Source organism: Camarhynchus parvulus, chromosome 17 (genome assembly GCF_901933205.1).
Source record: "Camarhynchus parvulus chromosome 17, STF_HiC, whole genome shotgun sequence".
Lineage (NCBI taxonomy): Eukaryota > Metazoa > Chordata > Aves > Passeriformes > Thraupidae > Camarhynchus > Camarhynchus parvulus.
In genome coordinates, this window is record NC_044587.1 from 4,362,482 (window position 1) to 4,380,631 (window position 18,150).

The 18,150-nt window shown below is 43.9% G+C and overlaps 1 protein-coding gene across 8 annotated transcripts in view; it reads left to right on the top strand.

The window, feature by feature from the left end:
• The first annotated feature begins 226 nt into the window (after positions 1-226).
• RAPGEF1 (Rap guanine nucleotide exchange factor 1) overlaps positions 227-18,150 on the top strand; it is an 83,781-nt gene continuing 65,857 nt past the window's right edge. For all 8 annotated transcript variants that reach the window (XM_030961217.1, XM_030961219.1, XM_030961221.1 and 5 more), the window contains exon 1: positions 227-358. In XM_030961217.1, the coding sequence (XP_030817077.1) occupies positions 334-358 (25 nt within the window). In that variant the 5' untranslated portion in view covers positions 227-333. The remainder of the gene's footprint in view (positions 359-18,150) is intronic.

The window sequence follows — 18,150 nt, forward strand, 5'->3', positions numbered from 1 at the left end:
CCGATGCCCATCCCAGGATCCCGATGCCCATCCCAGGATCCCGATGCCCACTCCGGCCCGATGCCCACTCCGGTTCCGTGCCCGCCCCGCCGCCGGCCCCGCCCCGCGGTTCCCTTTGTGGCCGGGAGGCGGCGCCGGGCGCTGGGCGTGCGCGGCGGGAGCCCCGGGCCGCCCCTTCCCGTCGCGGCCCGCGGAGCGGGCAGGGGGCGGGCGCAGCTCCACGGCCGCCGCTGGAGCCGCTCCCGCATCGCGCCCGGCAGCAGCGGGAGCCCGGCAGCCCCGAGCGCCGGCTCCGTGCGCCGCCGGGCCTGAGCGCCGAGCGCCGGCTCCGACATGTCCGGCAAGATCGAGAAAGCAGGTGAGCGCCGGGAGGGAGGCCCGGGGCAGCGCGGGAGGGGGACGCGCCGGGGCGGCCGCGCTCGCCGCCCGCCCCGCGGAGCCGCCGGAGGAGCCGGAGCCGCCGGGGCTGCGGGAGCTGCGGGAGGTGCCGGCGGTGCCGCGGGCCTGGCGGGCCCGGCGCGGCGGGGGAGCCGGGCAGGGACCCCCGCGCCCGGCCAGGTTCCCCCGGGGGCTCCTGACAGCGCGGGCGGGCAGCGGGGCCGGGGCTGGGCCCGGGGCCGCGGGGGATGCTCTGCGCGTCCCCCCGGGGGCTGCGCCTGCGGTGCCCGAGCGCTGTTTGGCTCGGGCTTTGTGTCTCCTCCGCGTTTTCCTTTTTCCTCGTTGTTTGCCTCTTTTCCCCCCTAGTTCCTTTATTTTATTTTTTTGTGTTCTCGCACCCGTTCCGTCCTTGCCGTGCAGCCGAGCATCAGCACAGCCGGGCGCTGCAGCGCTTTGGGGCCTAACGCGCAATGATTAATTTCAACTTCTCCCAACTTTCCTCTCCTGGTGTTTGTGCAGGATGCGAAAAGATGAGTCCGCGGGCAAATGTCAGAGGGAACTTGCAGGTTTTTTTCCTCCCTTTTCCCCTTTGCCTGGGGTGCTCACGAGAGCCAGAGCCAGGGGAGGCTGCTGAGGGTCCTCCAGCTCTCACAAGGAAACGCTCAAGCACGGATCATATTGTCTCTCTGTGCTTCTGGAGTCGTGCCTGGTTCTCAGTTGTCACTTTAGATGGTTGAATGACCCTGTTTTTCTCTGTAGTGGGAGTAGTACGCTTAAAGATTCAATTAGTGTTGTGCAAATCAAGCAGCGAAGTTACGTAGTTTAATTATGTTGCATTTAATTAGCAGAGGAAAAAAAATCGATGCTGTTTTGTATATTTCATTGTGGGGAATGGCTCGGCTGTCTCCTCCTGGGGAACGCGGCGTAGGAGCATCCAGGCTCTCCAGGACAGCAGCCAGGGATGCAGGAAGGATCCCCGGTTCCAGGGAGTGCGGTCGGTAGCATCTCCTTCTGGCTGTGCTCATCGCAGCCTGGTGTGCTCCGTGTGTTCTGCAGCGGCCCCGGGGGATGAGCAGCCTGCCAGCCAGCCTCTCCGTGCAGCACCTCGGCGTGCTTCCAGCTCTCCGCGCTGAGTTACTGTCTAACAAGTGTGCTCGGCATCAGGGGACAAATGTTACTCCAGAAATATCCCAGGTTAATCCCGTGCACCGTCCCTTTCAGAGGATCCCAATGTAGTTTTGCTCCTGCTGAGCTTTTCCGTGCTTGTCCCTTACTCCAGCGAGCAGGGAAGGTGTTAGCAGAGTACACAGACCTCGGGCCAGCTCTGGAATAATTGCCACTTGTTTATGCTGGAGGTGAATTTGGCTTGGGATTTAGTAACTGTAGACAGTAATTACAGACGTATAAATAAGTGATCACGTTTTGTTTATTCGTGTGCAGTAAATAACCCTGGGAGAATAGTAAATAGAGCTCCACACCAGAGAGGCAGCGTGAGGAGTTCAGGCACAGGAAGATCACTCTGGAGACACACACAAACTCAGCATGGTTCCATAAACAATAGAACAGAGAGGCCAAGAAATACCATATAAATATAAATGCCATATAAAATACCATAAAATAGCAATAAAATACCATATAAAAGTCATACCCTGTACAATCTAGAGACCAGCCACACTGTGCTCCCACTGAAGAATTCATGGATCGTACATGATCCATCCCCAGGTCGGTAGTGTGAATGTGCAGGTGGAAGATGCAGTGGGAGAAGCCCTGATGCAGGGACGTTTGTTCTAGTGCAAGTCTATCACAGTGATGATTTGCTGAACAAGAGAAACTGTAAATCTGGGAATCTCTCCTCTTTCAACTGCTTGTACTTTCATTTCTTTAGGAAGGATATTAAAAAAAAAATAATCCAGTCCAAATATAAATGGGAAGAGGCAGGAAAGGAGGGCTGGGAGCCAGCTGTTCCAGAGCAGGACTGTCTCCATCTCTGTTCCTGAGTGTTTGAACTTGTGATTGACACAAACAGTTTGCTTAATAGCGTCACCGAATAAACACAGCCTGTAACACCACAGCCACGCAGGGGTAATGTTTGTCAAAACGTGTACAGTAGCAGAACAAAGGATACAGAAGGTCTGTGCATTCGTGTACATTTGAATTTATTTTTCTTACAGGGACAGAAATGCATGCATTATGTTATAAATAAAATAGACTATTGCCTGGTCACAAGCCATGGTGACAGACTTTGGAGTGGGCTTTGGTTTAACTTGTATGTCCATCTAGACAGCCTGCTGGAAAAAATGTGTTACCCCTTGCAGGGTTAGACCCCCAGAGACCCTCAAACATCTGCTCCCCGGGTCCTTAACTGAAACACCTTGTTGGCACTCAATAAAAAACAATAATAAATGATTAGAGATAACAGCTTCCATCCTGTCCATGAGGGAAGAGCAGACAAGGCTCCCTCTGGAGCCTCTCAGTGCTGCTGTTTAATCAACAGAAGGGTCACTGTAGAGCAATTCAGAGCTGTGCTTTGGTGTGAAGGGCAGCCATCTGGTAGCGTAGGAGAAGATGGTATATTTGGGGTTTGCTAGTTTAGAGCCCCTGCTTTGTTAGGCTCCCACCAGGAGACTTCCAGACACTTTTCCAAAGCAGAGCCATCCTTGGCTTGAAGAGAAGGCATGGCCATTGGCTTCTCTTTACTCCAGAACTGTGACTTTTTGTCTTCACTTTCAGAAAATATTTACTCTCTCCCTTTTTGATGTGAAATCCAAAACGGAGATGCCAAGAAAGAGCAGAGAAGGTCACAGATTCTGCTTTGGTTTCCTGTTACCATGGCGATGCACGAATTCCTGTTTTTATTTACCTGATGGATTACCTGCTGCAGGGAATTCAGGTACTCTGCATCATTCAGGGAGAGTAAGGGAGGAATTACATACCAAAAGCTTGTCATGAAACAAGTCAAAAATGCCCTTTTATTAAAACCAAAGAACATATGGGTGCCATATTTTGAAGGTTTATTCTTCTTGGTGTTTTCACTCTTAGTCTTGTTATTTCTTTCAGGGTTTTCATTTCCCTTGTGAACTTGCTTTTCCAATAGCTGCCTGCTAAAGGTTGTTTGAGACAGCTGTTTCAGGTGTTAGCTACCTGGAGTGCAGGCAGTCATCTCTATCCTGCTCAGGACTCAGTGGGATGTGTTTATTCCCAGCAGACCACAAACACTGTTGGCTTTACCTTTACTCATAAGCACTTGCCTGATAAGCAAATTCACCTCAAATTCTCACCCTTTAGTATTGGTAGGATAAACATCTAGGGGTAATTCCAGGAGAACTCTGTTCTTAAGAAAATGACAAAATTGAAGAAGCAATTCAGGAGGTCACATTATTCCCATCTTTGTAGGAATTTAATGTTCTATTTGGAGTCCTTCGGGCCAATTTATGTGATACTGGATTGTTCATCTGCGGATGTTTTTGTACAAATGTGAAGTTTCCTGGAGATTTTGTTTTTGCAGAGGGTATATTTTGAGCTGTCATCATGCCTTGGATCATTTTATGGAAATTAGCCTGCCTGTTTTATATACCTGTGCAGTTTTTGCAGTTTCTCTTTGTCTGCCTTGCTTAGGTGGGTTACTAGGCAGGACTCTCTGAGTCCTGTTGTGCATTCACAGCTGTGCCATATTTCTCAATACTAAGTGAGGGTTTCAAGTTAGAAAATTTTGCAGTTGACCAGCTTAAGTGCTTCTCTGCTTGTGATTTTCAAGCAAAATAGGAGTTACCTGCAAATCTGAAAATTAGACCCTTCAAAAAACTTACCTCTCAGCCTCAAAGGTAATTCAGTTTCAATTCTTCCTTAGTCAGGCTTTTAGCACCTCCTGTTTCCTCCTGTGTGCTGCTCCCATAGAGACATCCCACGTGTGTTTTACTGTAGCTTCTTTAAACAGCATCAACCATTCAGGCTGTGTTGTATTGCACTAAATAGTTTATTTAGTTGTTGGTTTTGTACTGGGTGTTTGGTAATTTGCACTGATCACATGGTCAGGTACAAGATGATTGCTGGTTTCTACAAAATGGCACAAGGAGCAGAATTTGGCATCTTTTGTAAGCCACTGTAGGTTGACAGGTGGTGTGTTCCAAAATGCAGCCTGTGGGATAACTGCTGCAGGATTGAGATGGTCTTAGCAGTTGTAAGAAGGAAGTGGGCAAGGAGTGGAGAAAGAAGACAGCTGAAGGCTACTGGAATGTGAAGCAGCTGGGTTGTGCCTTAGTCAGTGAAAATCAGAAACTGGAAACAATTGCTAAATTTATTTTCAGCGTAAGCAATCGTTTTCCTTGAACCACAGTGACTAAATATATCTCTTGGTTGTGATTTTTATGTGGTGGTAACTCACTGGCTCTTGCTAACCTCCTGGCAGGCAGAGAGAGGAGTGGAAGTTCACTGTCAGTCAAGACCGTAAAACAAATATCTCTCATTTAGATCTCTTGATTCACTTGTGTGGCTCTGCTTGCTGCAATGTATTGCCTCAGTGGAAGAAACCTGGGTGTTTGTTTCTAGGGAAGGGAGTCAGTCTGCAACTCCTCTTTCAGGTTTCCTTGGGGTTTTGTTCATATTTTTCGAAGTTTTGAATTGCAGTTGATGCTCTAGTAACTCTAGTGTAGGTGCAGGTAGATTCTAATGCAAAGGTGTGGTCTTTTTAAAGAAATGTACATTAAGACCTTATTTATTCCAAAGTGGAAAGCCTGAGGGTAGAATTGGCAAAATGAGCTTTTCTGTTGACTTACAATCTTTGGAAGGAGAGCATTCCATTCAGAATCTTAGCAGCATTTGAGCTGCAGGTGAAGGAACACGAGGAGTTAACTTTCTAAACTTCATTTTAAAGAAGCTGGAGAGATGTTGTCCCTTCCTTGGCAGAGGCATTTGGTGGCTGATCAGGTTTAATTCAATCACTCAATCATTTATGTGTATTATAGGTAGCTCTCAGTTGAGCTAGTGGGAGCTGGAGTTGTTTGTTACCGTAGCACCCAGTTTGGAAGATCCCTTGTACCCCAGCAAAGGTAAGATGATAAAGAACATTTTCTGTCTTTGTGCCAGATAAAACACCTGAAACTATGTTGTATATTAAAAATAACAAATTACATGTCAGAGTTACAGGTAAGGTGATTTAATAGCCTCCTTCCTCTCTCCCCCTCCTCACCACACCCATCATTTTGCATAGTTTGAATACATGTAGTGGATATAACTTGTTCAGTTTTCCAAAGCATACAGTCACAACATTTTTTCTGCTGGAACTCCAGATTTGGGATCTTTTGCTAGTTTGGGAAGCTCTTGTCCTCTGTGTACTGTTGCTTAGCATGAAATTAATCCTTCCAGCTTGAATTCTGCCTGTAGAGACATTACATTATCTAGAGAAAAATCCTATGCATGGAGAGGGATCCTTCGGCTTCTCAGATTTGTGACAGAATAGGCTTTTCTCTCCGAAAAGAATTGAAAATTTATTATGCTGTAAGTGCCTGAATACTTGAAAAATTCTGCTTTGGAGTTGTATTTTTCCTTTTTGTTTGTTAGCATATGACTGTGGGATTCAGCCAGTGTCATGGAAAGAGTATTAAAATCACATAGCTATTGCAAGGATATTAGCTTGGTTATTTGTAATTTTTTTCTTACTGGTTGCAGTTGAGAAATATTGTAGAATGTAATGGGAAGAGGTGATGGTAAGGGAGAACAGTCTGTCATTCTCAGGGCTTGAAATCAGGAAAAGGGAGAACAGGTTGGAGGAAAATGAGATTTATTGTCTTTGCAAGTTTGAATTTGCAGCCCTAGCACTGCAAAGTGTATAAAAAGGTGGTCAGAGAAGGAAAAAGGAGCATCACATGTTGATGGAATGGGTTGAGAGATGAGAAAATTGAGAGGATGTCCAACCCAGCAGTGATGGGAGAGGAGGGAGCAGGGGCTGAGTTGCGTGCGAGGAGAGCAGAGAGGAGAGGACAAGACTGATGGCAGAGGGGGAAATCAGGCAAGGAGGACGTTCCCAGCGGCTTTCGTGGAGTCTGTTCCAAGGCACAGAGACAGAAGATGAATTTCAGCAATCCGGAAAAGCTGCAGGAATCCTGCAGGTTGGGACGTGCTGCCAAAGGAATGTTCTGCACTTGTGCTGTTCACGTTTTACTGCATCCTGACAAATTACAGCTTTATTCCCTGGCCCACAGCATCCACTCTTAAAAATACATTTCCAGTCTCTTTCTTAAGGTATCTGACACTGGCAGTGACAGAGCAAACAATTTCATCTGTTGAGTGAGAAATGATGTCCTCACATGTTCTGTGAAGCAGCCTGAGAAGGCTGATGGATCACATTATTGATCTGCTTTTATTTGGGTTGCATATTTCAGTGAAAGCTCTCCAGCTTGGAAACAGTCTCTTCATGTTAAATCCCTTTGCTGTTTGAGCTGCTAGCACAGCTCACCTGCTCTGGGGTTTGTAAGAAAATGTTTCCTTGTGAGAGCAAGGGAGAAGTGAATAGAGACAAGTAGAGGGAAAAAATCTGTAAGTGTTCACTTGGTGTTGTGGGAGGTACAATATACCGGATTTGGGAGGACTGGTTCTCCTACACCTCCTTTATATTGTATCATATTTAGGAAGCTATCTAAAAGATCTGATAATTGATAAGAGCTATATTCAAAATAATTTTTTTGTTCCAATTTTATAACCACTCTGAGGGTCGAATGAGCACAGGTGGCACTGAAGAAGAGATTTCTTAATTACAAGAAAAGGCTTTTTGAATTGAAAAAAACCACATGTTTTGTATTATCTTACTTTATCTGGGTGACAGTGTCTGCTCCTTTGGGTAGAGTTTTTCTGGTGCCATGAAAATGCTGTGCACTTTGTGATGTAAGTTAACATCTTGGCATGGCCATCAGTTCCTCTGAGGAAATCCTAATCCATTATTCTGCCCAGGGAGAGAGGTTAAAGCTTGCCTGCACTCTCATGCTCTCATTCTTTCTCTCTGAAGGCTTCATGGGGGGATGCCCTTTGTTGAGTACTTAACATATTCACTGAACCAGTCCCATTTATATTCTAAACAAGATCTTTAATTTCATCCCTGACGTGTACAAAATCTTGGGGTTTGAAAGAAAATTTTCGTTTTTTAGGCTTCTGGAAAGAAAGGAAAAAAAATCAGTGGAGGTTAAAATCAAAGAATAGTTACTCACAGCTGGTCAGGTTGGAAGAAGCAGCTTGGTTGGTTGATTAAACCTTGATAGAATTTTACTGGGAGACTGAATAAATAGTTCTGTATCCATTCAGCTGTACTTTGCAGGGAGTCTTCAATAATTAAAATAGGAAACAAAACAAGTGTGTTCCAAATGTACAGCACATATTGTTTTATCCCTTATCTTCTGATGGGTTTTTTTGGGTCCTGTCTGTGCTGCCCAAGAGGTTCTACAGTAGCCTCAGGAATTAATTCCATATTTAGAAAGTTTCCTTTACGAACCAAATGTAGCAAAGGGCACCCAGGGAGATCAATATTGCAGTTCTGGTTGCAGAGTACATTCCAATCAATTCTGGAGAGCAGAGCACAGTGAATCCATCTGACAGTGGGTTCAGCTAGCAGGACAATATTGTTTAAACACAGTTTTTCTTGGGTGTTTTATGATCCTTTCAGTTGTTCTCTAAACATATTAACTTTGTCAATTTGAGCATTTTGCCTTTTTTTAAAATTTTTAATGCTTAATGCAGCCTTGCATTTCACAGTTGACAGTGATGTGTGCTGCAGCTTTCATACACAAGAAAATGAAATATCCCTTTTTGGATATATATTTTCCATCTTAATTTTTTTAAGTCTACATTTTCTATTTTTCTTAGTAGAATTATGTATAAGAATAATACATTTGAGGAACTAGGGAATTCTGCCAAAAGGTTTAGTTAGAACTCATCTATGAATTTACAGGGATTTGCAGAAAATGTAGAGCACTGGTTTGTGCAGGAGGTGGTTTGTTTGTATAAATACCCTTGAAAGGTCACATGAAATCAGATGTTAAGGCTGATGCCAGATTTTTGACAGAGCATGGTAGGAGCAGTGCAGGGGTTGAGTTTAACTTTTACTGCTTGGAATTGCCTCTCCAGAGCTGCTGTGTGGGAAAAAATTGTGTTACCCAAAAACATTGTGTATCTGAAAGTCACATGACTTAAAAAAACCCCATAATCTTGTATTGTTACAAGCAATAGCTAGAACATAACTGACAAACTGAGGTGGGGAGTTTCTCTGTTTTCAGCTCGGTTTTTCTGTTCTTTTTATGTGTGTAGCTGTTTGCTCTTTCTCATTGGAATCAGTGGCGCTTCTGTCCCCTGCTCTGTCTGGGATGTTGTTTTACAGGAGAAACTCTTTGGAACATTGTGGAACCACGCTGTTAAAATGATGGAGTGGATTTAAGGGATGGTGTTTAAAGTACATGAGCTGGCACTCTCAACTCTGGGAGGTTTTGTGATACCCAGGTGCACAAAATCCCTTTAAAGAAGAGCCAGTGAGTCTTCATGCATAACTTGGCACATCTCTCAGAGATAAGTTTGCTCCTTGTCTGCACCTCTCTTCCTTAATCTGTAACATCCTTACATAAGGCAGTGTGATAGCTCATCCATCCTCTGTTACAGCTCTCAGACTTACTGGCCAATTTCTGTCAAATTTCATGGAGGAATGGATATTGAAATTTATTTAAATTTCTTTACATTTTCTGAAGAAGGCTGAGGAGATCAGAGAGGCTTCAAATAGGGCCTTCATTATGGCAAAATTGAGAATGTAGCTGTCCCATGTTTGTAGCCATTTGGCAAATGTGACTTGTGAACGGCCTGGAATGGGGAATGCCAAGGAAAAGCAAAATCTTTGGGGAAAAAAAGCAAATATGTGTGTTTTGGAGACAGTTCAGAGGAACCAGTCGAGGGCAGTGAAGGGTGGGCTGCCATAAAAGGCTGGTAACAATTGCAGGGCAAAGAAACACTTAAAAACCATGCCAGGAGAGAATTTGTTCTTGTTAACTCTCTGTGCCTATTTCCAGGTAGCCTTTAAACAAAGATGGTTTTGTTCCTGTGTGTCTTGGGTGAAAGCACTTGTATAAATTCCCTAAATATTCATTGGCAGCACTTATTCTTAGATTTTATCCTGAAACACAACCTGCTTCATTAGACCTCAGAGGCGAGGTGTGTGTTTCACTCAGAGGGCTCCCTGGGGACATCAGGTGCACCACAAGTGATACCCAGGAGAATTTCCCTGAGCTTCCATTTGGCTGGCAGCCTGCTGAGTGCCAAGCTCCAAGCTCCAAACCCTCTTCTGCCCTGGGTAGAGGAATTTATCTATAAATCCTGAGGGTCTTTTGGCAACAAGGTGTGTAAGGGTGTTAGTAACACTAAAAAGGATGTTGAAAGGGTGTTGATTGCCCATGTCATTGTTTGGATACTTCTCAAGTTCTGAAAGGACTAAATAATTGTACCTAAGGTTAGAGCCATTGGTTATCCACTCTGTTGGAGCTCCACTGGTAATGTCACCAAAAATTCCCCCATCCACTGTGGGCACAACTTTTTCTGGAATTATTCCCAGCATGCATGGGCTGTTAATATGGCTGTGGATCAGCATCCTGATCCTTGTCTGCGATGCCTGCAGAACACCCTTCCCAGCCATGCTACCAGGCTTGTCCTGTGAGAGGGCTCGGATTTTCCACTGAAGGAGAGGTCAGGCCTTGGAATAAGTTGCCCAGAGAAGTGGTGGAGTTTCTGTCTCTGGAAATGTTCAGGAGATGTCTGGATGTGGCTCTTGGGAATGTGGTTTTGGGGAGATTATGGCTGACACTTGGATCAGATCATCTTGAAGGTCTCTTGCAGCCTTGATGCTCCTGTGGTTCTGACAGCAAACAGGCTGTTAGTTTTATTATTACTGTTAATTTGTTTTTACCATTTAATTCTTTTCAGATGAGATAATTCACATCTAAAAGCTTTGGCAACATAGTACACTAAGTTTCAAATATTATCATAATGGAAAAGAGTCATACTAGAAATATTAGTACCCAGTTGTATACATTTGATGGAATTGTTATTCAAAGCTTTTATGTCCAAAACAGTAACACTGGTTTGTGTTGATGCTGCATGCTCTGATCTTAACCTTTGGGATGATAACAAAGCACAAAAAACTGGCTCCTCCTACAATTCTCTGCCCTTGAAGGAGTCATTTAGTTAAATTCCTTAATATTTTTGCAGCTGTGGTTGTGGTTTATTAACTGATGCTGCCTTGAAGAACAGTCTGTGTCTGCAGCAAAGTTTTCATTACTCATCTGTCAATACTTGCGGAGTAAAACAAATGGGTCTGAGTAGAGGTTTCTCCTCTTCAGTCTAAATAGTTTCTTTCCCTCCATCCCTGCTACTTTACCCAAGAGAGGGTAGAGAATAGTTTTGAGGCAGTGAGTGCAGAGTTGTACTCTGTTAGACAGGAAGGTCTGGCCTGCTTTGTCTGTTAGGATTATTTTAAGCCATGATGTTTAGAATTTATTAAATGAACTAGAGGGAATGAAAAACATCTCTTTTTCCCAAAATATTCTCACTTCTGCAGCTGTGAAATGCCTTTTATCCTGATTCATACCAGCTGAAGAATCTCCTGAATTTCTCTTTTGCAGTCAGTAAAATATGATTTTGGGCCAGTTTAACAATTTGCTTGTCAGGAGAAATCCGGGTGAGTTTGGTTTGGTTTTGATTTGCTTTTGTTTTAACATAGTGCTCAGATTTGAAAATCAGATAACACAAGACTATTACATCTGTGTTTACTGATGCACACTACAAGTTCTGCAGTAATTGCCTTGGCCTTTGGGTGAAATGCAGGAGGCAGTTTATCTGCCTGGGCTTTTATGGGGATATTTCTGCATGATAACTGCAGATGAAGAGCACATCTTATTTGGAAGATACCAGGGATGTCACCTCTGGGAGGTGATGGGCATGAATTTTGTGCTGGTGAGTGAAAGGAACTGGAGGAACTGCTGTGATTGAGTAGGGGATAGAAAATGCTTTGGTGTCCCAGGGCAAAGCTGAAGGATGAGCTATAATAAGTAGGGGAGAAGCACTTGCAGAATGCAGGGGTCTGACTCACTTGGCCACGTGCTTCTCTTGAGTTTCACACTTGGCTGTGACAAATATCACAGGGGCTAGCAGCCAGGCTAGTGAGCAAGTGTGCTGAGAGCAGAGGTCTGTGCTGACCTCTCTCTGTGCATGTGCTTTGGGAAGAAATACCAGAGTCCTAGTCTCCTTCTCCTGTTGTGCAGGGTGGTTTTCCTTACTTCTGTCCTACTTCAGAAAATCAGGGTGGTGGGAAACCTCACGTGGCAGTTCCCTGGGCATGAAGGTGTAAAGAACTAACCCCAGCCCAGTAAAGGTGACTTATAACTGGAGCACTCTGTACCTACATGGTGTTGGCTGGTAAATTGGGGCTGGTTTTCTTAGCTCATGGAGCTGCCATCAACTGCATTTTAAAATCTGTCCAGTGGGAGACTGCTCTGAGAGTGGAAGGGACCTAAACCTCTGCCAGACTTAGCTACGAGCATGAGGACCTAGTTTGGAGATAAAAACTGATTAGTGGATAATTCCCCCAGAATGAATAATCTCTGCCTTAAAAGATGAGTTGCAGATGGTTTTGGATGAGAGAGGGAGAGAGATCAGGTTTAAAATGTCATTCTTTCAGTAACCTGAATCTCCTGACCTTACGTGACACTGCAGAGATGATTTCAGCCGAGTAAGACCAGGAGGGCTGGCTGGGGATGTGTGGCCAGTGCTTCCTGCCTTGGGCTGACCCTGAAGCCCCAGTGTTATATTTACCTGGTAGTTTGAGAGGTCTTTCACTCCACAAGGTCAAGGAAAGCTTCCAGAATAGAGGGAAGAGCCATTTGTAACTCTCCAAGTGAGGATTAGTATGTGACATGACTTCTTGAACTATTTTCAGATTGGTTATGTGTCTACTGATCTTTCACCTTTGCAAAGGTAACAGTACTTGTGTGTTTGCCTGTCCTTGACTGGAAAGGCTGCAGAAAACAAAACTGAAACTTAAAACTAGGTGAAGGACTATGATGAGCAAGCTGTGTCAATAAAGGCCATCATTTTGTGTAGCTGTGCAGCTTTTCAAATTACTCCAGCGAGACTCTCTTTACAAATGCTTTTGTGTTTTGTCTGTTGACTCATCCATCTCAACACTCACAGTAACATTTCAGTACTGTCTTATAAAGCCAGTGATTCAAACAAGGCTGTTCTTGGGCTGGTTCATCAACAGATGCAATTAATACAATGATGTTTGTTTTGACACCCTGGCTCACTGGCAGCATTGTAAGCAGCATTGCTATGCGAGGAGATCGCTGTGGTTGAGGGCTCCGTGTACAGGCAGCTCACTCAATATTTGTATTCAGCTTAAAGTCAACATTGAAAGAGTTTCAGACCTCTCCTAAGCTGGCAAACTGGCTCACTGGTGCTACCAGTGATGTTAACAAAAGGGCAAATCATAATCTGCAGCACTTCTAATTTATTTACAGTCTTATAAAACGCTGGGTTTTCGTTCTATCAGAGAGCACCAGAAGTATAAAAGGAAAGCTCGGAGGGATTTTCTCCTTGTGCGAGTCTGGGAAGGTGGTGAAGGAAATACGATTTGGACTCAAGATATTTATTCTTTCAATAGAACAATGTCAGTCCCAGACCAGTGCTTCTCAGATGTGTTTTACCCTGGGAACTTCTGTGAAATGTCTTCCTTTTCAGCTATTTCATTTTTAGCTGTATACAGGGTGTAACCATTGTTTAAGGGAGTGTCTGTGGCATGGAGCCAGTTGATATCTAAACCCTATCATGAATTGTTTTAAAGAGAGTATGATTTTCTGTACTGAGATATATTGATGACTATTTTTCAGGGCAGGAAGTACCTGCTGACTCCAGCAGTTGCCAGAGCAGCTGTTCATTATGAGTAAGCCGCAGAAAAAATCTTCTGAAAGCCCTAATATTTCTAGGAAGCAGCTCGAGCTTAAATGATCAGTCTAGTTAAGCTATATGAAGAACTGCTTCCATATTTTCACTTGCCTGAAATTTTATATTGGGGAAAAAAAATTCTGGTTCTTAGGGTATCAAAGTCTGTAGGACAGTTTATAGAGAGGTATTTAACTTCAGGCTAGTTAATGTTTGTTAAGGCTTGCCTGGACACTCCCCAGACTCTTGCTCCAGGGTACAAATTTAATTGATTTATTCCATGTTGAGTTAATGCAGCAGTTTCTTTTTCTGCAGGTAGGCATCTCTGCTGGCTGCGTGGCTTTGGGCATTCTCTGCCATTGTAGCTCCCTGTGACCTCGCCTGGGTTTTTACCAGGACCCGTGTTAGGCAGGCACTCACTGGAAATGCAGTCAGCTCCCTGTCCTGAGCTTCCTAATGAGCAAGTTGGGACTTTTTTTGTTATATTCTCTGTTTTTAATCACAGAGCTGACTTCTGATGAGATTATATATAGATTTCCATAGCTTTCTGCCAAAAGATTTGTTTTGAATTAATGAACGTTTTTGTGAATTTGTGTAGTTGACATTTTCTGGAAAAATAAATTCTGATTTTGGCCCAGACCCCTCTGATCAGTACCAGGTGTGAGCAGCAGGCTCCAGAGGGCTCATCCAGGGTGTTGGAGGTTGTAGCAGCACTGCTGACCTTTGGCTCACGGAAAAAACAATGAGCAAGGAGTACAGTGCTCCAGATGTGAACCTGTCTGGAAACTGAGTGTGCAGAGATAAGCTGCTGATGGAAACACCCTCTCCCCTACAGCTTTTGCATTATCCAGGTGAACCCAGAGTCATAGATCAGCTTCTGAGATACCTCCAGCCCACGTTCAGTCACTTCCTTCATTCTCCGTTTCAGCTTTGGGTTTGAATTGCTTTTCAGTTTGTTTTGTCTCTTGTTGTCTTCGATACCAGGATATGATTTCTTCTCTGTCAGCTCTCCCTCCCCTTTGTTCCTCTTAGTTTGCAGGTTTTTTGGATGGTAACACTCACATTGCTTGTAGTGCATCCTCTGTGTCACAAGGTTTTGACTCAGCAGTGTTGTCCTGGAGATGTACAGGGATGTGCCAGTGGTACATGTGTCACAGCAAAAGAACATCCTTACGCATCTTGCCCAAGCAGCAGAGCCCCTCTTGCTGCTAAATGCAATTCCGGGGTCATGGCTCATGAGTGGTAACAATGGGAAGTGTGGGATGTTCCGGCTTATTTTGAGATCAAGATTTCATTTCCCTTGCATTAATTTCATGAATCAAAAAGGAAAATGTGTAATGCTTAGTAATCACCTAGAACTTTACATTTTTAGAGCATTGTGCAAACATTTCTTCTGTACTTCTGACTTCATGATGGGTGGTGATGGAAAGTTCTGTCTGCAGTGAGGTAAGGACAGTGAGTTCAACTCCTGCCCTCCTTTCATTTTCTGCTGTGTTTCCACTTGGTACTGTGGTCAGATGATCTCTACTTCTCCAAGAGCTTCTGTGGGCTTTTCAGTCATCACTGGAGCTGTGTAGCCTGTTGAGTGGGTTGTTAGTTCATGCTTTTAGGGATGTCATTAGGATGTGAGTGTCGCAGCCCCAGTGCTGTGCAGTGGTGACATCTCTCTGGTGGGAAGACCCAGGTGATGCATGCACAGATCATGCCACCTAGAGGAATGGAGCTGGCAAGCCTGCAACCATTGCTGTGCTGCCAAAATTTTGGTGGTTGTGCCAGTGACTGTGTTGAGACCTTCTCCAAGTCCATCATGAAGTCAAGTGAGAGAAGGTCCCTTCACAGGCAGCTCTCCATCCACTCAACAAACACTTCTCCGCTTTTTACACAAGACTGCTTTTCCTGATTTAGCCTCCTAAATGTTGACCCTCATCCTTCCCAATGGCTCAAGAACCTGAAATTAAGTTGTGGATCTCACTTTGCATTCTCCAGGAATTAGGATCAGGAATGTAGTACAAGGTGTGATCTGATGGGATAACATTCTCCAAGCTCTGTGCTTTTTTTGGCTTGTATGTTGCAATTTCTTTTGTGGGAGACTGTTAAATTTCCCAGAAGATTATCCTAATTTCCAGAGTCTCAAAGTCTGAATTGTAATTAAGCAGTTAATTTGATGAGGGCTTTTAGATGTCTTGCTAGTCTACTGGCAGCTTGGGGAAATACTTCCATCTTCCTCCCGGCTTCCCTTGCATAGGTTCAAGCTCAGAAAGCTGGGATATATTTAGAACTGGCAGAACTGCCAGCCAGGCCTCAGAAAATTGCTCCAAATCTCTGCTTTCTGGGTAGGATAAAGCCAAATTCAAAAGAAGACTGGCTTTTCTGAAGAAGTTGGGGTGATGACAATTTATCAGTAACAAACGGGCAGCGGGGAATTTTAATAATACATTTTATTGCTTGCAATTGCATTGAGTTCCCTATTGCCACAAATGACAGTAATCAGGACATCCAACAGGGAAGCAATTACTTTATTTCTTGATGATCCAGGCAGTCAGTGAGTTTTGTTACGAGATAAGGACATGGTTTGACCAGAGGGTGTCACCTCTTTGGAAATGAATTTTCTTTTTGACCCACTTTAGTCTAATACATGGTACAGTAAGGTCAAAACCAATGACTTGGGTTCACAGGATTTAATACACAGATATTAATGACTGAGTAGAGACTTTTGTGCTATTTGAGGTTAGGGCTTCTAGATTAAGTTTCTATCTTCTGCTAAAGTTTCTATCTACTGTTCAAGTAAAACATCCTTTCTCCCCCTTCTCTCCTGTGCTTCAACTTTTATGTCTAAAATCTCTGAAACAATCTTGAAGCCTTTATTCTGCTGTGCCTTTGAATTGACCCCCATGTATTTTCATCAAGACATTAGGATGGCCTTCCCATTTCCTTCTATTCTCAGCTTAAATTTTCCTGTTACAGGAATACTGAAAAAAAAAAAAAAAAAAAAAACCCTGAATTACAGTTAGTCATATGTTAAAATTACCAGACTAAAGTCAGCAGGAAGAGCATCCTCTCAGTGTCAGTGGATGGGGCCATGTCCATGGCAGGGGGTTGGAATGAGATGATCTTTAAGGTCCCTTCCAACCCAAAGCATTCCATGTTGGCTGTGCGTGGATCTCTTGCCTGTATTGACCACTGGTGATTTAACAGCCCCGTTCTGTGTCTCTCTCCCTTTTTACTGATAACTTTCTGGCCTCCAGGCTACTGACAGCTGTTGTCCACTTGCTGCTAATTAAGAAAGCAGCATGAGGGATGGGAATGTGGATTGGAGAGATTGAGACCCCCTCTCCACAGCCAAGCGTTTCAACCTGATTAAAGAGCATCTGACTGACACTGAGCGGCCTCTTTTCTCCTGCTGTCTCTCTGCAATAGCCTGGTTTTTATCACAACTCCCAGGTCAGGTGCTCTCTGTGCCTCTGGATGTTTTAGACCCCCGTAACAATGGGCAGAGTCAGAACAGTTTTGCTGTTCAAAAGACGGGAACGTGTGAAATCTGAGCCACTATAAAGCCCCGTCTTTAGCATGCAAAGCGTTGTGTACGTCTGTGATCTTACTCAGAAATTCAAATGTAGGTCGTGTTTTTTAAAATAAACTGACACATACTACGTGGAAAATTTCGAACTAGCTACTGGAATCAAGATCATTATGAATTAACAGCACTTAAGTGGATGGGCCAGTGATTTCAGAGATTTTCTTTCTTTGTTTAAGGATTTTTCCTTGTTTGCTTTGTTTCCTTGTTTTGGTTTTCCTTGTTTTGCATCAAGTCCCAGTGGGAGACCTTTTGTGTGATACAGTAATGCTGGGATTTTTATGATCCAGCAAGAGAATGGGCTTGAACTCTGAAATTCCCTTCCTAGCCTGTGCCTCTGTGGATGTAAAATGATTGACTGAGGTTAATATAATACAGGATGGTTGTGTTAATACACAGCCAGGAGGTGTGAATTCAAAAAAGAGTGGTGGTAATTTGGCAGAGGAAGCCTCCTGTAATGCTGATGCTCTCTGGAGCTGTTTACCCCCAGGAATAATATGGCTCTCTATATTTCAGATTAGACTTCCAAAATTCAATCTGAATTGTTACCTGTGATAAGTGGGCTCTGTATAGCCCTGCATAGCCCCTAGCAAGCTTTCAAATCCATGTAATTTGCTCTTTTTTTTCTGGAATTTAATTTCTCTTCTTCCCTGAGATTTTTTCTCATATTTGGCTGTTACCTTTTACCCTGGAGGTGAATGGTTTTTGATGTTTTTTGGAGGTTCTCTTTAAAAGCACTATGTAAATATAGGTGTAAAATGTTTATTTAAATAAATAAAGAAATCACTGCCAGACATGGCTGCTTAGGTGTGTGAAAATCCTTTAATAAGCCATGTCTACCACAGTGTAATTGAACAGTAGGAACATGTCTAGGGAGAGGAGGATGTACTTTGATTGTACTTATTGGTGTTCACCTTATTATGCCCATGATCACTTCGTGAAAGGAGCCTTGGAGCATGTGACTTCAGCTTTTGTAATAAAGAAGTGCATTATATTTGTTTGAAGTTGAACAAGAGCTGCTTTACCTGTGTTATCCTATATGCACTAAACACTTACAATATTAAAGTAGTAGGAAATGCAAAGTGTGGTGTGCTCCTAACGAGCTGAGCTAGGCAGACTCTTTGGGACCTGGGTGATCCAGGGTGTGAAAGTGCCATAATCTCCTTGGGCAGCTTTTTGTTTTCACATGAAGAGAGCAGATGCTGACACGGTGCAAACAGAAGAGAAATCCTATCAGTAGATTG